At 38.9% G+C, this 22643-nt stretch overlaps 1 protein-coding gene across 2 annotated transcripts in view; it reads left to right on the top strand.

The window, feature by feature from the left end:
• The window catches only part of dennd2d.S (DENN/MADD domain containing 2D S homeolog), a 109554-nt gene that overhangs the window by 70944 nt on the left and 15967 nt on the right, over positions 1–22643 (top strand). Inside the window, exons 7-10 of one of the 2 annotated variants that reach the window (XM_041583165.1) lie at positions 364–512; positions 4380–4479; positions 11411–11452; positions 20377–20464. In XM_041583165.1, the coding sequence (XP_041439099.1) occupies positions 364–512; positions 4380–4479; positions 11411–11452; positions 20377–20464 (379 nt within the window). 2 annotated transcript variants of the gene reach the window in all.

Below are 22643 nucleotides of genomic sequence, written 5' to 3'. Positions count from 1 at the left end.
TTTAATTTACCACTGCATTGACTAGAAAACAACAGATTCAGTTTAAGGGGGAAGGTATAATAACTTGCACTTCACACTTTACTTTTCACTTTAAACTGTACTGGGCTGAGGTACTATTTTACTGCACATGCACACAGTATATATATCTGCAAGGGATCTCTAGGACAAAGCAGAGTATTGCATTGTGGTGCTCCTACAGTAGTACTTGGGGCCAGTTTTCAGTGAACAGACACACTAGCCCAAGGCCTCAGGTAAGAGATTATATTCACAGGCTGGAGGGAGGGGGTGAATTTTTGTCATAATACTGATAAATTGGGTATGTTTTCAGGTATTGTCAAAATTGTATTTTCTTTATTGTTTCAGATGATTGAACTCACAAGACCTTTGGATTGTCGATTAGAACATATTGATTTCAATACCCTTATGCAGTGTTTAAAATCTCAGATTATATTAGTTATTTTTGCTTCTGTTGTTTTGGAGAGACGAATTGTATTTGTTGCAAGTGACCTACGGTAAGATTCAAGTTTCATGCACTTTTTTATCTTTAAGAAAACATAATTCTAATTTTCTTTTCTTTTTCTCTTAGGCGTGTTTAGATTTCACTTGATCATAAAAGTCCTATTGCAGACCTGCAACTCTCACTATGGGGATAAATATGAATTAATTCTCTTAAGTAACAATCTTATATTGTATGGGGCAGATTTATCAAGGGTCGAATTTCGAGGGTTAAAAAACCCTCGAATTCGACCCTCGAAGTAAAATCCTTCGAATTCGAATATCGAATTCGAAGGATATTGGAGCAAAAGGTTTGATCGAACGATCTAATAAAAATCGTTTGATCGAACGATTTTAAGAGATCGATCAAATGATTTTTATTCGATCATAAAAAGTGCCCCAAAACCTATCTACAATGTCCCCATAGACTAACATTCAATTCGGTATCTTTTATTTGGCGAAGTATTGAGTCAAAGGATTTTTTAAAGAGACAGTATTTCGATTATCGAATGGTCGAACGATTTTTATTTTGAATCATTCGATTCGATCGAATTTGGCCAATTCGATGGTCGAAGTACCCAAAAGATTACTTCTGTCTTCTAATCTGTGGTTAAAAGATTTTATCTACCATAGGTATCTGGCAGAAGCCAGAGTGTACATATACATCTACTTACATTTTGTTTGTTTTTGCCTTTTTTTAATAAATGGCATACAACTCCTTAAGCACTGGTTCTCTTAATTCAGCCTTGCATTGTAGGCTCATTTACAAGTTTACCATTCTCAACCCAAGCACAGTATGCAAAGAAAATAATTTTCCTCATAATTGGTAAGTAAGGTATGAGGTTTACCTTGATGTAGTATGGTGGCTTACCAATTTTATGTTCATAACCTTGTGCATTGATCAATCCCCCCCTCTTTTTTGTATGCTTGTAGTTAATTTGGCCAGATCAGTAGCATTTCTATTGTATTTATATACTTTGGAGTGCTTCCATAACCCCCGTTTTTGCACCATTTTTGGCCCTTGCATGGTAGTTGATAATGGACTCCTGCCTAAAAAAACAGTCACAACAAAGGAAGAATGGAGGCTGTTGTAAACTCGTTATTTGTCTACCTTGCAAGAACCAAAAGTAAAGTAACTTCCGTTTCCCTTTTGCTCTGTTTAGCCCAAGAAAAAACATACTTTCAGCCTATTGTTTTAATTATGTTTAGCACACACCCCTTATATTGAACAGAAGTATTGTAGCCCAGTAACATCTAGGGACCCAAGGCTTTACATTTATGCATTCTTTATGCTAATAAAATCAGTTAAGCTTAAATTAGAACATTGTAAATTTACATTCCAGGATTTTTCTAAACAGTTTGATCCTCAATATGAATAGGGTTATATGTAGAGACCCATACAATTAAAATATTGTGTGAATTTCACGCTAATGCATTTCTATTGTCAATAATACTGTGCTTTGGCTTTATGTGTACTAAGTAAGTGACTTCAACAAGCCATGTTTTTGTTTTGTTTTTTTGAAAGTACAAATTCTAATGGATTTTAAAAAGGTAAATATCTTTTTATATTTTAAACAAACGGAAACTCAAGCCTACATTTTACAGCATCCTAGTCTTTGGGTGCAAGAAATAAAACATCATAATATGAATCTGTCAGAACAAGAGCGTGTGATACAGTCAATTGTAGTTGTATCTATACTGCACCACTTCATTCAAAATATGTAGCCAGCAGTAATCCAACCATTGATGCTTGCTTGTAAGTTGTTGGCAGAACTTAACGAAACAGTATCATCTAGAAATGATTGAATTTAAATCTATATTACTATTGCCATGCATTGGTAAAACTGATGTGTTTGCTTCAGAAACACTGGTTTATATAGACAAACTGCTGTGTCGCCACGGGGCAACCATATAGTCTAAAGGTTACATAGTAAAAGAAAAGTTCTGTGTAATACAATGGGATTTTGTGCCTTTTCTCCTTTTTCCAGCATGAATGGTTGTCCCATGGCTACACAACAGTTTGTTTATATAAGCTATAACACACCAGGGCAGTGCAACAGGACATTATATTTTCATTACTTGAAAATATTTTTTTTCTGTAATACTGTTACTTTGAACCTGCATGCAGGTTGTTTGCCAGAGTCAGATATTTTGTTAGCTTTTGTGTGTGCTGGTTATTTGATTTAGCACTAAAACATCTACTAGGAAAGGGAGCTCCCCCAAAGACATTATAGACCTACCTTTCAATGAAAATTTGATCCAGACCTCTGCATGAAAAAGCATTAAGAGTGACAGGTTGCTAAGAGTGAGCTACCATACCTCCCAACCAGGCGGGCCAGGCTGGCTGAGCGCCCTAGGCAACCCAGCTGGCCAGCTCGCCCCCTCCTTCCCCTGCTCGTCCGCAGATGCGCGGTGACGCTAGCGCAACACAGACATGTGCTGACGCTGGCGAATGCACGCTTGTGGAGACGCTGGCGCACGCATGTGTGCCGACGCTGGTGTGCGCATGTGTGCCGATGCTGGTGTGCGCATGCGCGCCGACGGCGGTGTGCGCATGTGCAAAGACATGATTGTGTGCATTCACGCCAACAATGGCACGCATAAGTGCTGTTAGAGGAGCGCAGCCAGGTCTAGGGGTAGGCAGAAGAGGTAGCTGCCCTGCGCCCCTCAATCGTTGCACCCTAGGCAGCTGCCTCTTCTGCCTACCCCTAGTTCCGGCCCTGCTCCCAACTGTTGCATTTTTCGCTGGACAGTCCAGATTTTGACAGATTAACCTGCAGTCCCGGATTGTTACTGAAATGTCCTGACTTTCTCTTTAATCTCCTGCACTGAACAGCCAGAAAAAGATACACATTTTCTAAACCTTAATTGTCTTGTGGCAGAGAGCCCAGAATATGAGGCAAGTGTACTTAGATACTTTTGTGACAATTTCAGATAAGCAAAGAAGCAATTGTTACAATTTAAAATAAAGTGATTTGCCGCTTAAATGGCAATTCACCTTCATTATTAAAACTGTTATAGCACATAAAAAAACACATAAATGTGTTCAAACTTTCATAACCTGCCAAATTTTATAAAATTAACACGGTAATTGTGGGTGTGGCCACAAAAATGGGTGTGGCAAATCTTTTTGTCCCTCTTTCTATTTCCAAGATGTTGGAAGGTTTGAGATACTGAAGATTAACTTGATTTCATAAACATTACATACTTTATAATTGCATATATGTTTAGACAAGCCCGTCACCTGATTTTAATCCAATTGAGCATGTCTTCTATATGTTGGCAAGGACATAGGCATCGGAACTGAGCCCCCAGAATCCCCCCTGATTTGTAAGGTGCGGGCACTAACTTGCTTGCTCGCTGCTTTCTATTTTCATTGTACAAGCAGCAGTGACCAGCAGGAATCGTCAGCTCGGGCAGGGTGCAGGTTAAAGGGGTTGTTCACCCTTGAGATAACTTTTAGTATGATGCAGAGAGTGATATTCTGAGACAATTTGCAGTTGGTTTTCATTTATTATTATTTAAGGTTTTCGAGTTATTTAGTTTTTTATTCAGCAGCACTTCAATTTGCATTTTAAGCAATCTGGTAACTAGGGTCAAATTACACTAGCTATCATGCATTGATTTGAATAAGGGACTGGAATATGAATAGCCCTTGAGAAAACATGTATTCCTGTGACAGAATCCCTTTAAATAAACTGTGGAATGATTAGCCCACAAAGCAAAGGTATATTGAGAAAGCTGATTTAAAAATTTAAATACCAAGGATTGCCTGGCATGAGAAACTTTTCTGATAAATGTATAGATTTTTTTCATAATTAACCATTCTTTAGCAATTGACTCATTAAAAAAAATTACTCTACTTTTTACTATATGTTTTACAGTATTTTGTCGGAGTGCATCCATGCTGTTGTGGCTCTCTTATATCCATTTGCCTGGGAACACACATACATTCCAGTTCTACCACATGTTCTTATTGACACTGTGAGTTGCCCAGCTCCTTTTATTGTTGGTGTTCAAAACCAGTTCCTGTCTAGTATTTTAGACCAACCAATGGAAGAGGTTTGTAAGATACTTTTTTTTTTTTAACTCTTAGTACAATTTGATTGTATTTACAAGAATCACCGATTTTATTTACAACAATGATTAATGTGACCTGATTTAGAAATAGTGACCCATTTCTTGGGCAGCTGGCAGAGGAAGTATTGTAAGTGCTTTAGAAAAGGTTCTATGTCTAGATCAGGGGTGTCCAAACTTTTTGCAGCGAGGGCCAGATTTAGTGAGGTGAAAATGTGTGAGGGCCGACCATTCAGCCTGACATCTATTCCAAGGTAACTAGCTTGCGATCAGGATCATTCACTCCTGTAGATGGACGCGTACACAACGTTTATGAAGTGGAGAAGTGGAGTCTGTTAGGACTTATTCTCCGTGCCTCATTTAAACAAGAAATTGCGTAGCCGTAGCAGTAATATTTGAGCACATGATTAGTGAAATGATTTGCCACTTGGTCTATACTGCTACCTGTATGCTGAAGGTGTTAGCAATAGACACTAATGTGCCCAAATATTACTGCTATAGCTACTCGATTCCTGATTGCACTGTGCTGTGGGGCCACATTATTATTAATTTCATGATGGAGGCTGAGGGCAGGTGTAAATTTGGAAACGGGCCGCAATTGGCCCACGGGCCTGACTTTGGACATGCCTGCCATAAGCCCACTGCAACTGTCATTTTGGAATGTAATATTAAATCCAGAATTGGAAAGGCTTGTTCTTTGGTTCAGATTATGGGTCCATTAGAACAGTGACCAAAACACACTTAAAAAATCCACCCAGTTTTGCTGGATGGTTGAGAAGTAGTCCATAATGAGTCCAATTCGAAATCCCATTAAACATTTGTGAAGATGCCCGATAACTGCAGTTAGTATCCTCCAAATCTGGAAGAGTAGTCCAAATCTATCAGTAAAGAGGTGTAGAAAGTTCATTTATAGCTATAGGAACGGCAAAGGGTGTGTTTCCAAATATTAACTCAATATTGTCAATATTATGTCAATATTATAGTCAGCCTTGTTTTTTTTAGCTCTGAAAGAATGTTAAGTTTTGTATGGACTAACAAAATTGTATTATTTTAATATCAAAACAATTGTGGCATCCTAGTTTTGTTAACTTAAAACCATTTTGCAGTAGATCAATTTATTGTGTTATCTATAAAAAGCGGAAATGTTTTAACATTTTGTATATGTAGACCCCCCCTCCCTCCTCCCCCCCAGCAGTGTCGGACTGGGGGGCCCAGGGCCCACTGGCCCCCACGTTCGTGCGCATGCGTAAACACTGTATGCTGCAAGATTTTTTTTCCCCTTTGTCGGAGGTCACTGCGTGGGTGCCCTTTGTCAGAGAAACTGTTGTGGGTGCGGACCTGGGCTGGCGAGCCTGGGGCCCACCAGTTTTTTTCCCGGTGCCATGCCGGGCCAGTCTGACCCTGCCCCCCAGCCTAGCTGCCCCCCCCCAGGCAAATGCCCCTAACTTTTTACTTACTCCTCGGTGCAGATTCAGGGATCGCAGTTAGGGTTACCATCCGGCTGGTATTTTACAATGTAGCTACCGGTAAATTTGAAATACCATTAAAAGGAGCCCTTGGCCTGCCCCCAATCCCCTAGAATTTACCTTATCTTTTACTTCTTCTAGCGACAGTGGCGCGGCCCGCCCCTTTTGACGTCACAACCCGCCCCTTTGTGACCTCGCCCCCCAGCAGCCGGTAATACATTTTAAAAAAGGTGGCAACCCTAATCGCAGTTCACGGCAGCCATCTTCTGGGTCTTCATGTCTTCTTCCGATGATTCTGCAATTCCGTCTGTTACGGCACATGCGCAGTTGTCACAAACCGGGAAAATTGCTCCAACTGCGCATGCGCTGCTTTGCCGGTCTCAGATTACTGAAGACCCGGAAGATGGCTGCCTTGAACTGCCACCTGCTCCGTAGGGTAGGGGGGTCTACGTGGGGTATGTTTTTTTTTTTTTTTTTAGTTAATGGTTGAATTCTCCTTTAATGATTGCCTAGTTAAGTGAGGCTTAATTATCTATTGTGTAATCAAACAGTCACACATACAACTGAAGTATCCAATCCTTCTCCTTGTGCCACTGCCGATTCACAAGGGTACAAGTTCATAGTTCATGTTTTCCATTACACCGTCCGTAATTCATGCTATAAATAGTCCATGACTATGCTGAATAAAATTTCATGAAGTTTAGGAACTGCTCTCAGGAGCTTTCCTGAGATTTAATGCAGAGAAACAATGTCTATCATATACTTACAATATAGAACCTGTACAGGCAATACTTATTCACATTAAACGTAATGAAAGACTACAGGTGGAGTGAAATTGCCATGGGTTAGTATAAAGATTAAACTACAGATAATATAAAGAGCTATGTGGTGTATTAACTATATACTTCTTACCACCAAAGTTGAATTATGTATGATAAACATAGAACCAGAGTCAATGTTTGCTTAAGAACAGAAGTCACTCTTACAAAATGCACTTCACATGCCAAGTATGATTTAATCCCTCTGGATAGATTGTGTTTCATTTCTTAATCCATTTAGCCTTGTACTGTAGTAATTTACTTTTCCAGTACCCCCTTCTTTGCTTACACTTTAGCCTCACACTTTGTTTTAAAATTCCTGATGTCTCATTTATGCTCCTTGACCATAGTTTTAACAGTCCTTGAGGTCTGGAGATTGAGGAGCCCAAAGGAGATATCAGGAATTTAAAAACAAACACTCAGATACAAGTGTGGCAAGGCATTTTAATGAAATTACAGGGGAACGATCACGAAAATGAAAATATTATTTATGCTTCCTCATGCTGAAGTAAGACACTTTCTAAATACAATCAATTAAATATTTTGCTTTGTTTCTGAAATAATCAAGTTTATATTCACTATTCCTCTCTCAGCATCTGTTTCTCTCCATTCTGTCTTCATGCAGCAGTTGGGTGTCATATGAATGATCCAATATATATTATAGGGGGAGTTCTCTTTCCTAGCAGATGAATTAGAGCTCACTCAAACAACTGATTCCAGTACAAACAAAATCTAACTTTTGCACAAATTCTGCATGTAGAGAGACAGGATTTTTGGTGATTTTAATAGAGTAAGCTCCAATAAATCTTCTAGGTGATATGATATATTGGATCATTCATCTGACACCCAACTCCTGAATAAAGACAGAATGAGGAGAAACAGATGCTGAGACAGGAATAGTGAAGATAAACACGATTATTTCAGAAACGGTACAGAATTTTTAACTGATTGTATTTAGAAAATTCTTATTTCGGTATGCTGAAGCTAATATTACATTTTCATTGACCGCAAAAATGGACAGTAATTAAATCTCTGCAGAGAGGTATGTATGTATTGTAAAATGAAATTGTTGCAGTATCGGCTAGATGAATGATACATGGAATGTGAAGTGCTATTTGTGAGATGTTCACATCAACTTCCTTCTTTTGCAGATACCGTATTAGCTCTGGTTCTATGCTACATATTAGAATGAGCTGTGGTCAAAAGAAAGTTATAGTTAATACATCGCTAACTATCTGCAATTTAATCCTTATTCGAAACCATGGCAGTTTAAATCTACCTGTAGTTTTGTGTCTGTGAGGAAGTATTGGCTGTACTTTATTGTAAGTATATGATGTTTTATTTCAGAAAGGCTCCAGAGTGAGACGTTCCATGATATCTTGGAACTTTATACAAGGATTGTCATAGGTTATTTATAGTATGAAATACAGACATAGTAATAGAAAAAACATTATGGAGGATTTAATAAATGGACTGGTGCTAGTCCCTTTTAAATGGGCATTGGTCCAAGGAGAAGGGGAAATGTTCTAATGGAAACTATAGATAATTTCGACTGGTGCTAGGTCCTTGTAAATAGGCAGTGGCCTAAGGAGAAGGGGGTGGATACTTCCTTTATTTAGTGGCGGAACTACCGGGGATGCAAGTGGTGCGATTGCACCGGGGCCTGCCAGAAGTTCGGACGTGCGCAAATCCGCACCTGGGCCGCGCATCGTTGCCCCTTTGTGCCAGATGTGATGCCTGAACAACCAGCAGAGGAGCAGGGGGTGGGCGCTGTCGGTACCACAGTGAGTGATTTAGTGCAGAAGTTAAGTATGAGTAGCTTTGCTTTCCGCCACTGTCTGCCGCTTCCTCCTGAACATCGTGCCTAGGCACTGCCCAGAGATATTGGGCAGGAGATCGGGACAGGAGCACAGGAAGAGGGGGCAGCAGCCTGGAGTAACTTAATGCTTTACCCTTCAGCGGCCCTGAGGAATCTTTACATGCCTTCTTTGTCTCCTGGTAAAGAGGAATAGTAAAAATGTGACCAGACCAGCAGCAGCGTCTCCCAAGCAGCGACATTGCCGTTCTCTTGCTATGAACAGCTTTTGGACTTTGCTTGAGAAACAAAACTTGAGCAATTAATCAGTTGCCTGGCCCTGTCCATTTAACTGCCACTGATGTATCTAATAAGTTCATAGCACTTCTTACTTACAGCAAAGTGGAAGCACCAGTTGTGTTCAAGCACAGGTTGTTTACATTGGTCAGTATGTTAACGCTATATTTTGTCTTGGGAATCCCTGGTTCTCTTTGAGAGGGGTAAAAAAAAGAGGCAAATTTGGTGCTGCACCAGCTGCAATGACAAAAGCTGCTATCAACTTTGTCAGTCTGTCCCTGCTTTTGTTACTTTTAAGAAGCATGTTTTGAATATATAGGTACATATTTGTATGCCAAAACACAGTGGTAAGTATGAGATTTTCATATTCTAGCACCTATTAAATAATTAGATTTGCAAGCAATTAGCTGTGTGCATGTGAACGCAGACTGAGACCTGGTACTTTTGTTTGTGTGTACCCTTCCCACCTTATACCTTTTTCAGGAAAATGCAATGGTGTTACGGATGTGTTATGGGTCAGGTCAAAAGTACAGATGAGTGTATGACACAGGTATGCAATGTTTCATTTGTGTGCTTAGTGTACTGCAGTTATGATTGTAAATGTGCCATTTGTATGTAAAATAAACTCATTTATACTCCACATTTATCTTGCCATACAGCTGTATAGTTCATGCAACATTTTATTTCACTTGTGTTGCTATTAGGCAAACTTTCAAATGTTTACCCCTTTAGTAATAATGATACATTTTCAGACAAATACAAGAAGTCTTCTGCACTCAACCCATTAAAAATATATTTAAGAAATTGAGACATTTTGTGCCTTAAGCAAAAAACAAAATGACTTACCCTTTAAACAAAACCAGGAATTGTTTGTCCATATATTGCAATATAATTAACCTGGCCAACTACGTTAGTCATCCCATATCTTGCCATTCCTACAGTTAAATTGCATCCTATTCATTAAGAATTCTATTGCTTCATTATATATTTCACACAGGGACTAAGTTTTGCCCAGTGGCGCTACTACCATGGCTGCGGGAGTGCGATTGCACCCAAGCCCACTGGAACTTCGATAATGGTTATTGAGGACGGCTGGACAGGGGGAGATTTTACAGCATGCATGGCAGCACTCCAGCACATGATTCATAGGGGGAGGGCATGACAGGGGGGGCCCCAGATGCCCATTCTGTACCAGGCCCCATGACAAGTAGTTATGCCACTGCCTTTATTTGCTTTTAAAACCTGTGTTTGACTGGTTGCACAGTTGATAAAGGGTCCATGTTGCTTGTAACATGATGTGGTAATAAAATTTTGCATCAAAGTTCTGCATATAGCGAGGGGAGAAAATCCAATGGTACTAAATGCCGCAGAGAGATCAAAAGATGGAATATTATCCCTGGTCCCTTAGCAGCATGGATATTATAGACAGCTATAGTTAACACAGTTTCAGTGAAATTCCCTGTGTGGAAACCTGCCTAAAAAAGGATCACAAATCTGGTTGGTATACAGGAAGTTCTGCAAATGGTTGCGGGCAGGGGCCATGTACCAACACTGGGAAAATTTGCCCAGGGGCAATAACCCATGGCAACCAAATTGTTGCATTCCCTGTTATACCTCCAGCTGGCTTTTAAAAAAAGCCAATCATTGATTGGTTGCTATGGGTTATTACCCATGAGCAAAATTGCCCAGTATTGAAAAAAGTGTCTCAATTTGTGTTCTAAGCATTTTAAAGGTAACGGAAAAGGCTGACCTGCGGTTATTAATGGAAGTTGGTTCAGAGAAGGCTTCTGTGATCATAAAATAAATAGGGTTGCTCCGAATCCGGGATTCGGCCTTTTTCAGCAGGATTCGGACGAATCCTTCTGCCCGGCCGAACCAAATCCTAATTTGCATATGCAAATTAGGTACGTGGAGGAAAATTGCTTGACTTTTTATCACGAAACAAGGACATTTTTTTCCCCTTCCCACCCTATGCAAATTAGGATTCTGGGGTTCTGCTGAATCCAAAATAGTGGATTCGGTGCATCCCTAAAAATAAATAACACTGTTAAACTTGTTGTCACACTATTGTGTGACACCTTTTGAAATGTATAACCGAAATAATGCTCTTACATAGTGAATGTGCTTTCTTCATATATTTTTTGATAGGCTGAACCATTCTTTTGCAGACCACTTGAATTCTTACAGATTTGAAGGATGCCTTCTGCTTTTGCATTTTCAGATCTCTTCATAAGCAGATCTTTAAATGTTTTTTCAGAGTTAGGCACTTGATATTTTGCTGTATGCTATAAATATGTAGTTTTTAGGTGCCCTTTTACTGTAAGAAACCATGAAAAAAAAGTCCGATTTGGAATATGTTATTCAATTTCAGCCTATGTAATTAACTACTGTACTCTATTAAAACATTAATATTGCACTGTATTAATGCAGCAAAGCAATGATGTAGTGTCTTTTCTTTGTAGGTTTTACTGGTAGATTTGTGTGAAGGAAAACTCATACAAAAGGTGAGTCCGCTATTTTCATTTTGTTCCTTTTACATCTAACCATTGCCCATGTTTTATTAAGCCTGTAATTATCTGGACACCTAGTAACTCAGTCTTTTAGAAAACACTGTCTTGTTTCAGAGTGAAAGTATTGGGTGTTGTAGCCTAATTCTCCCAAGACTGGAGATGGGCAAAGCAATGCTTTCACTGAACCAGTATGAAAAGTTTTATTTTTAAATCTGAAATAGATAGTATGTAAGTGGTACATCTGTGACACCCTAGTTACCTTGGGCTGGTTGTATGAAAGTTTGAAGCTTTCCAGTAATCAGTATGATTACTATGCTTTTGTCCATAGCAGCCAATCAATTATTATATTTAATTATTCTGGAAGTGAATCGATTAAACCTAATTGTTGATCAGTTGCTATGCGCTAATGCATTGGTGCCAATGTGTACACAAGCTCCAACTGAGTCTATGATTATATAAATACACAAGACCTGTGAATATTCTGTAAATCCTATACTGTACTTTTAAATGGTCCTTGGTGATCTCATCAGATATAAATGGTGCCTAGTGAGGTGTTTTGTTATTTTTCTTTTCTAACAATAAGAGACTTCTGAATTCATTTGGGCCCCATTAATAAATTAAAGGTCAACAGTTTGTCTCATTAAAAAAAGTTAATAAAATGTAAGGAGAGCAGGGATTACTATACAGGCAAAATAAAGGTCTTCAGAAATACGAATCAATGTCCAATAGATTCAACACCTTACCGAGGGCAATATCACAAACGATTTCTTATCCCTTGTCCACACTAAACAATGAACTGCTCGTCTCCCAGGCAAATCAACAGTGTGTTTGTGCATTAAATAAACTCAGGTCTTGGTCACTGAATTGGGAGACCCTCCACCATTTACTATGTTATGGTAGAAGTAATACCCACACCAGTCCCAGAGAGATAGAGATTATATGGATAAATTAAGGCTTTTTTAAAAAACAGAAGTTGGGATTGTAGAGAAATTTGGAATGAATGAGATAAAGAGGTCAGGTAGTAAGATGTAAGTAAACCAGAAGTTTTGAGACATGAAAGCTATCAGAATATACATATATTTTCACAGTGAAACATAGTATACACAGTTATATGCAAACACATTAGACAAATAAACTCATAAATTATAATAGCACACAAAACCAAGTCACACACACACTTCAGGGGGGCACAGGGGATACAGTTGTACCGGGCCTAGACCAGCTGTGATGCACTTTCCAAAGTGCCGAAGCGGTAACCAGAGCCAAAGCTGCAGTCCTGAAGCCACAAAATTAGCCGAAGCTGCAGTACCGAAGCAGGCCCGTATTTGTGGCCCAGCCTAGGATGCAAAATATGAGGAGCAGCATGCCGCCCAGCGGCTTTCTGTGGAGCACTGGGAATGTGCAGCTCCCCAGTGCTCCTGCGCTTGCTCGCAGAGAGGGGGGTAGTGCGGGCTCTAGGACTGCAGGGCCCAGGGGCAGCCAGAAAGGAAGTTTGGCACTGATCGAAGCCGCAAAAAGGCCCAAAGCCAGGAAAGAAGCTAAAGGAAACTGAAAACCAGTCATCGCTGTTCCACTGAACACCAATATGTTTTTTTTAAAATTTTGTTATACTCCTAGCCCCATTATATTATTTTAGTACTCTATAGGCCCCTGGCCACCAATGTTTTTTAAAAATATTCTATGGGGACCGCCAATGGGTTTTTTTAACTAGTAGAGGGAGGGCCCTGGCCACCAATGTTTTTTTAACTTGTGGGGGGGCCTGGGCACAAATGTTTTTGTTTTTTTTACTTGTAGGGGGTAGTGGCTGGCTACCAGTAAAATTTGTTTTTTAACTTTTATGGAGGGCCCCTGACCGCCAATTGTTTTTTTTTTTAAAACTTATACATGTGGTCCTTCCACGTGTCATATATTATATATTTATATAACATATGACATGTGGGAGGACCACATGTCATATGTTCAGTATGGTACCAGTATGAAAATGTATGTTTGCAAATGGAAGGAGTCTGACTGGTAAAATGGGAGAGCTGGTGCTGACGCTGGAGGAGAAATATGATGTGATTGGTGTGGCCGAAACATGACTGGTAAAATGGGAGAGCTGGTGCTGACGCTGGAGGAGAAATATGATGTGATTGGTGTGGCCGAAACATGGCTGAATGGCTGAGTCGCATGACTGGGCAGTTAATATCAGCTTCTATACTTTGTTTCAGAGGGACAGAGGCAATAGAATGGAGAGGGGGTATTTCTGTTTGTTAGGAAGAATTTAAAAGCTAATATAAAGGAGGAGGTGATGTTCGAAAATAAGGGGGCTGAAGTCTTATGGGTGGAGCTCTTCACCGATTGTAAAGAGTCCAGCAAATTGATTGTAGGAGTATGCTATAGACCTCCTAATGTAAGTGAGGAGGAGGAGGCTAAGCTCCTGATGCAAATAGAAAATGCTGCTAATTTGGGGAAAGTAATGATAATGGAGACTTTTAATTACCCAGATATTGACTGGAGCAACAGTACTGCCATGACAGTTAATGGGAACAAGTTTATAAACTTGTTGCATGACAATTTTATGGCACAAGTTGTTGAGGAGCCAACCAGAAAAAGTGCTATACTGAATCTAGTGATCTCTAATGATCCATACCCATAACATATAGCAAATGTGCAAGTAAACCTTGTGTAATAGTGACCATAATCTGATCTCATTTAATGTCTGGTGCAAAAAAACAAGAGTTTCAGAAAAGCAAATTTTAGTGCCTTAAAGGAACAGTAACATCAAAAAACCGTGTGACACACGCTGCTACTGGGGGAGATTAGTCACTCAGTGAAAATCACATCTTCGGCGACTAATCTCCCCTAAATGCCTTCCCGCTTTGACTTTCCGAAGTCGCCCGAAGTTTCCTTATGATGCCATTTAGGGGAGATTAGTTGCGGAAGAAGAGGCGATTTGTCGCTGGTCGACTAATCTCCCCCAATAGCAGCGTGTGCCACTGCCCTTAAAGTAATAAAAATATAGTGGTGTTGCCCTGCACTGTTAAAACTACTGTGTTTGCTTCAGAAATTAAATTGTTTATATAAATAAGCTGCTGTATAGCAATGGGGGCAGTTATTCAAAGGAGAATAAGCTTGTGTTACATAGCAGATAAGCTCTGTACAACATAATATCTGTTATCCACTATTTATCCTGTGCCATATAGCCTTTTTTCAATTTCCACCATTGCTACACAGCAGCTTTTTTATATGAACTATAGTAGTGTTTCTAAAGCAAATCAGTTTTACCAGTGCAGGGAAACACTACATGATATTTTTAAACCAAGAAAGAAAGAACCAAAGGGACTTATCCCCACACTACATAGGCCTGAAAAAATATGTTATTGAAAACAAAATAATAATAATGAGTAGCAAAATAAAATAAAAGGCAATTTTTATTCACCACCATGCCATATTGAAACCAGTGAAATTAAAAACATTTAAAATAATGAGCAGCGCTGCATGTGGAAATGAAGGGATCCCTTCTAAGAGGACAAACCCAGAAGCTGGTTGTGTTAACCAACAAAGGGAAAATTAGCATGCAAATGGTTTGGGAACAAGATTGTACATGTACGTTTTAAAGTGCAATAATTCAATGGGATTCAGTTGAATAAGTCCATCTTGATCCTAAAGGAAAAATTTCCAAAGTTATGTGGTGGACAGCATGTCAATATTCCCCTACTTCATATAATATGAAACGGATTGGCAAGAAAGGGGGGGGGGGGTTTGAAACCCCAAAGTCTCTGGTGTTTGAGGGTCAGTAATTGGATAACTCCAATCCGAGGGTTGATGCTTACTAGACGTGCTGGGGCTTCAAAGGCCGGGAGAGAGGGTTAAATCGCCTCCAGTGAACACTGGCGATTAAGCCGTCAAAGTGAAAATGTCACCGCATATGTTTCCAAGGGTAACCCAAATGTTCGCAAATGCCACCGCTTCTTGTAACGGTTCTGTAGCCCTCATATAAAATGAAATTATACAGACCGTCTCGCGGATTATGCTGACAGATCAGACCGTGGTTCCTTGGAGCGGATGTGCGATATTGATGTCCTTGACCTCCCCCAGTCACGCCAGCATACAGTCCAAGGAGGGACCCCCCACAGCCAGTGCAGCGCCGAACCTCGACAGCTGTTTCGCCACAACGCGAAACAGCTGACCCTCAAACACCAGAGACTTTGGGGTTTCAAAACCCCCCCCCCCTTTCTTGCCAATCCGTTTCATATTATATGAAGTAGGGGAATATTGACATGCTGTCCACCACATAACTTTGGAAATTTTTCCTTTAGGATCAAGATGGACTTATTCAACTGAATCCCATTGAATTATTGCACTTTAAAACGTACATGTACAATCTTGTTCCCAAACCATTTGCATGCTAATTTTCCCTTTGTTGGTTAACACAACCAGCTTCTGGGTTTGTCCTCTTAGAAGGGATCCCTTCATTTCCACATGCAGCGCTGCTCATTATTTTAAATGTTTTTAATTTCACTGGTTTCAATATGGCATGGTGGTGAATAAAAATTGCCTTTTATTTTATTTTGCCACTCATTATTATTATTTTGTTTTCAATAACATATTTTTTCAGGCCTATGTAGTGTGGGGATAAGTCCCTTTGGTTCTTTCTTTCTTGGTTTATATATTGTCAATTTAGTGGACACCCCAACACCTGAAGTCTGTCATTATCTCATTAAGCCCCATCTGAGTCTTTTTTGCATATGTACATGATATTTTTATTACTTTAAAACATTTTCATTTTTTGGTGTGTGTTCCTTTAAGGGCTGTCCTTCAGAGCATAGATTGGGGCATTATGTTTTCTGTTAAAAATACAGAACAGAAATGGTTGTCATTCAATTATTATTAAATTGTTACAGTTCTGAATTTATTCACTTAAAGAGTATGAAGCACTAAGAATCACCCTATGTGACTTAATATAGACGTAATATAGAAGTTAATAGGACAGAAGAGAGGCATTTAAAAACTACAAGTCAGAGGCTGCATTTAGTGAATATAAACACTATAATAAATGTTGTAAAACTGCAATCCAGTAGGCAAGGATAGGAAATGAAGCGTGCATTGAGGCTGAGCCGAAGACTAACCCCAAAAAGTTATTCAAGTATATTAATAGGAAAAAGATGTGGGTTGAGTATGTTACTCCTTTAAATAATGGTACCACTATGGTTGTAACAGATACAGAAAAGGCAAATGTGCTAAATTAGTTATTTTCTTCAGTGTATACAATAGAGGAATCAGAGTTCCCAGGCTCACTTCATAACTGCACTGTTGGCTCAGCTGAATCTTGTCAGTAGCTGACTCAGGATATGGTTCATAAAGCTTTAATAAAAATTAATGTAAACAAGGCACCAGGGCGAGATGACATACAACCATGGGTTCTCAGCCAGCTTTGTTCAGTTTTAGGCCAGTCCCTATCTCTGATTTTCTTAGAATCTGGTATGGTATCTATGAATTGGAGGAAAGCTGATATCATTCCAAGCAAGTATAGGCCAGTAAGTTTGACATCTGTTGTGGGCAAATCATTTGAAGGCTTGTTAAGGGATCACATTCAAAATTTTGTCCTAGTGAATGGCATTATGAGCAGCAATCGGCATATTGGATTAGATTGCATTTTATGATGAGGTAAGTAAGATGCTGGACAGCAGGGGAGCAATAGATGTGATCATTTGGATTTTGCCAAATCATTTTATACTGTGCCCCACAAATGACTGCTTTCTAAACTAAGGTCTGTTGGGCTTATTGAAATTGTTTGTACATGGATAGGAAACTGGCTACAGGATTGGGTACAGAGGGTAGTTGTTAATGGTATATTCTCTACTTGGATTAGGGTTCTTCAGGGCTCGGTATTGGGTCCACTTTTATTTAACTTGTTCATTAATGACTATGGGGAGGGTATTGTAAGTAATGTATCGCTGTTTGCAGATGACACAAAACTATCCAGCCCAATTGATTCCAACCAGGATGTGGCATCCTTGCAACATCTTGACAAACTGTTAATCTGGGCAGATAAGTGGCAAATGAGATTCAGTGATGATAAATGTAGTCATGCACCTGGGATGTACAAATATCCAAACCACTTATACCCTTTATGCGCACTAGGCAAATCCTCAATGGAAGTACTTGGAGTAGATAAACTTGGCTGTAGCAAGCAATGCCAGTCAGCAGCATCAAGGGCACATAAGGTCTTGAGCTGTATTGAAAGGGACATAGATTCATGGGAAGAGGGGGTCATTCTTCCACTGTAAAGAGCACTGGTAAGACCCCCATCTAGAATATGCCGTACAGTTCTGGTCTCCAGCACTCAAACAGGACATTATTGAATTAGAAAGGGTATAGAGAAGGGCAAAAGTTGGTAAAAGCTATGGAAAATCATAGCTATGAGGAAAGACTAGCCAAGTTGAGGTTGTTCGTGCTGCAGAAAGGTGCTTAAGGGGTATGTAACAATGTAGAAATTTATAGGGGATCATATAATAAACTTGCTAATGCTTTATTTACCAGTAAGTCTTAATATTTGGAAGGGCTTTTCACAGTTATAGCTGTGAAGATGTGGAATTCTCCCTGAATCAGTCATACAAGCTGATAAATTAGTAAGCTTTAAAAAGGGGTTGGATGGCTTTTTAGCAAGTGATGGAATACAAGGTTATGGAAGATAGCTCATAGTACAAGTTGATTCAGGGACTAATCCGATTGCCATCTTGGAGTCAGGAAGGAATTTTACCATCTGAGGCAAATTGGAGAGGCTTCAAATGCTATATTGTTGCCTTCCTCTGGATCAACTAGCAGTTAGGCAGGTTATATATAGAGTTATACTGAGACAAAACAACTGCTCACCAAGTGTATGGCTCAGCATAGGAGAGCCAACTCTACAGGGCAAGACTCAGCTGTCTTTCTTCACCTAAAAGGGACACTCCTTTGAAGATAACAATGTCCAAATATTGGATAAAGAAGACTGCTGGTTTGAAAGAGGCAATTCATATTAAGGTGCAGAAACGGATGCTCGGATGAGTAGTGAAATGTCTTCAATGATTACTCAGCAAGTGCACTTGTTTTATAATTACTTATACTAGATATACCATGACCTGGATGAATGAAAATCTTCATAGTCCATAACCATAATTGTCATTCCAGAGCAGTAGTGCTCAAGCATTGCAAGAGTTAAGCAGGGCACTTTTGCTTTTTAAAGTAAGGTGGGTTGTGCAAAGCTGGTACACTAATCTTGGTAAAAGTCTAGCCAGAGCTGTAACATTTTATCTAGGAATCATATACCCCCCCCCCCGCATTCGGGGTGAACGGATGATCAATTATGAAATAAAATATGGACTACAAACTTGGATCCTGGATCTGTATACCCTCTGATTTGGTGCTCATGCCCCTCAAAAATCATGTATTGTTTTTGAGGAGATCACATGCTTCATGATAATACCAGACAGGGCCATCCTAGACTCACAAGTTAGAAGGAATACTTTCTGGGCCCATAAAAGCATGGCAATATTCTGCCAATTAAATTTGGTACTGGAAAGCACCAATATCAAATCACAGAAACTGCACTAGAACACATACCAATTTATGGAAAGGTGTAAATGACACATGCATAGGTAATAAAAAGGAATGTCCCAGCTGGAGAATAAAAATGGAGCAGATCCAGACCCAATTCTATGCTCAATGTATGTCCACTTTTCACCTTGACACGTGATATAAAAAGAAATGTCTACATGCTATGTACAGTACATAGATATTTTGAGAGTTTTAATTCCTTTGTATTGTATAACCTTTTTAGTAACTTTTTATTTTGTAATATCTCCTTTTTGTACATAGAAGTCTGGCCTCGATGCTCTAAATGAACGGATAGCCCTTATGAAATTGTGTCAGCTTACCATAACAACCCCCCTTCTTTTTCAAAGATACAGGAGTACAACCTGGACTCCTAATAAGATTGAATATACATGCCACCTTGAACCATTGTCCTTGGTACAAACATGTGCAGGCTGACACTGCACAAACCCCAAGGATATTACGTAACACGTTGCAACAAATGAAATTCCAGATCTCCTCTGCAAATTAAGTCCTGATTGCTCCTTATTATTTAGGGGTACTTTTGAGTTTAATTAATTCAGAAGTGAACATGGGCCTAAGCAGTGCCCCCCTAGCATGTGCCTCTAATATCAGATGAGGGAAGACAGACTTTTACTCTGAGATGGGTGGTCCTTAGGGACCTTGGAAACAGCATGCCTCTAGTTAAGATTTCTGCTGTATGGGTACTTCACTGACACTGACTAAGACACCATGAACAAATCACAGTTATTTAAAAACATGCTTACTTTATGCTCAATATTTATAATACACTTGTCCTCATTTGGTGCTTCCACTTCTCAGTATCTCCAAATATGTCCATAAGCTTGCACTTTTTTCAGCTAAGATCAAGGACTAGATGCCTGTCCACAGATTTAAAGAATTTAATGAAAAAGGATAACAGGTCCTACTCCAGGTCTTGTATAATAATATGTAGATATGTATAACTTTATGTGCTCAAAGAATATGCAGCATTGTACAATCTTACAGTGTACAAAAGTACACAAAGGAGGACAAATATTATAATAAATACAGTAGAACTTATTACAGGGAACATATATTTGGTTAATTGGGTACATATACTTATTTAATATGCTAGGGATCATATTGAGACGTCAAACTTGTTGTCATTTTTCAAGCCAATTTAACTGTCATTCACTATGTCACACATATTTAAAAAGAGCTTGAAAATCAGATGATGAAAGTGTATATATGTATAGTAAATAACACTTTTTTGCAAAAACATTCATTAATCAGTGTAGAATAAGGTTTTGGGGCTTTTCTGTTAAAAGATGATGAAGCATTGGTATGTTTTTTTCCAGGTGGGGGATGAGGAAGAAATTCTGCCACCAAAATTGAAGGAACAGATTCGCATTTTTCTAGATGATTATCAACAGATAACCAAAAAATGTAAGAAACACTATATATAGTCGTCTTATTTTACCAATGAAATGAACTACTATTTCTTTTATCAACAACTGCACATTTTAAAAATAGTCAACTGTGAAAAGTGCACATCTCCCTATTTGTGAACTTGTGACAGGTGATTAGTGTTTTGACAGCAGGGGTAAAAAAAACATGTGCTATTACAGTTTTGCATGCTAGGTAAAAATGTTAAATGCTCTGTTTAAAAACCCTTCACTACATATATTCTACAATTTAGGAGCACATAAGCATAAATGTCAGCTATGTTAAAGTGATTTAACCATGGTTTATACACTCAACATGCTTTAGACTGTAGATTCTATTTTCTGGGGCTATTCTGGGCTGCGTGAGGAGCTGCTTCTTTGTTTCCTCAACCGTAGGAAAAAAGTAGAAGAGGGGAACATGAGGGCCCTTGGGATTGATCACCCAGGGTGTTCTAGGCAGAAGCAGACACACGGAAACAAAATGTCTATTGCGGCCTCTACATTCCTTTACGCCACAGCATAAATTTAAAGTTTTGATATGATTTTTTAGAGATTTCATAAACTATGCTGCAAACTTGTGTAATCCTATGCATACTGTGCATCACACTGTATGGTAAACCCATGACATTCATATTGATGTTTAATCTCTTTACCTAATACCTTGTGGGAGTTTAGATGCTGTAAAATACAAGCATTGAGGAATTTTTCAGAGATTTCATAGTTAATCAAGCTTTGGTAGTTAGTAGTAGCAAGACTTATTTTACCATTTTTGGATTTTTTTAGGGTAAACCTTTTTTTCTTCCCTTGCTTGCTTTACTCCCAAACAAAATGCACAAAGTGTATTGATTTTGCAGTAGCTGAAGTAAGACCCATGATTATTTTTACAATGTACATGGTTTTTTTTTTTATTGGTAACTGACGTGGGAAATAACTTGTTTAAACACTGAAAGTTTCGAGGTGAATTTTCATTAAAATAATTAAAGGGGTTATTCACCTTTTAAAGTTACATTTAGGGGGTTATTTATTAAAACTTTTCCCCCCATAATTTTAACTACCATGATAATGCTTAATTTGCTAAAAATTTGGATCGAAAATTGTCCATGTGGGAAGCGTCTCCACAAAAACGTGCAACAATTTTAATTGTGCAACTTTTCGAAAAACTTCATGGATTATCGAATGAAAGCCAGCGTCAAACAGTCTTAAACTCTCGACAATCATAAAGGCAAAAAACCATGTTCTCATTGTAAAAGGGACCAGCTGCTTTTTAGTAAGATAGTAAGGTTCACTTACCAATACTAACAGGGGGTCCAGGTGCCGCAAGCCCCAGACTTTCAGCTTGGGGAGGCAATTTTCCATATTTATGTTCAGTTGTAGGCTGGCACAAAAAGATAAAAAGTAGTTTATTTAACAAAAAAAGAAGAATCTTTTCTTTTTTGTTAAATAAGCTACTTTTTATATGCATTTGAATATTGGAGTGAAGTCCGGTTTGTGCCAGCCCACAACTGAACATAAAGTGCCCAAATTACCCTAGCAACATGCACTGATTTGAATAAGAGATTGGGATATGAACGAGAGGGCCTGGATAGACAGATGAGTAATAAAAATTAGAAATAACAAACGTGTGGCCTCTGAGTATTTGTTTTTTTAGATGTGATCAGTAACGCTCTATTTGAAAGCTGGAAAGAGTCAGAAGAAGGCAAATAATTAAAAAACTATATATATATAAAAAAAAAAAAAATTGTGACTGAACAGTTGCTTTGAATTAGCCATTTTATAACATACTAAAAATTAACCTAAAGGTGAACCACCCCTTTAACACAGCTTAATTTGCTTACTAGAGGTCTGAATGTCATATTAAAAGTATAAGAAAGCATAATGAAGCAACTGTACTGTCCTAATTCCTTTCCACCGCCTCCCCCCACTAGTATAGAGTTCAATTTTGTTTTAATAAAATGCACTATGTTTGCCTAGGTGCAATAACCATACCAACCAATCAGCATATATACATAGTAAGTAAGTAAGGTTGAAAAAAGACACATGTCCATCGAGTTCAACCTTTTTTTTATTTTTTTTATTAACTACCTATCTGCCAGTTGATCCAGAGGATGCTGCCGACTGGCATTGCTTGCTACAGCCAAGTTTATCATCTACAAGGACTCCAAGGTCCTTTTCCATAATGG

This window comes from Xenopus laevis, chromosome 2S (assembly GCF_017654675.1).
Source record: "Xenopus laevis strain J_2021 chromosome 2S, Xenopus_laevis_v10.1, whole genome shotgun sequence".
NCBI lineage: Eukaryota > Metazoa > Chordata > Amphibia > Anura > Pipidae > Xenopus > Xenopus laevis.
This window is presented reverse-complemented; position numbering and strand designations above follow the sequence as displayed.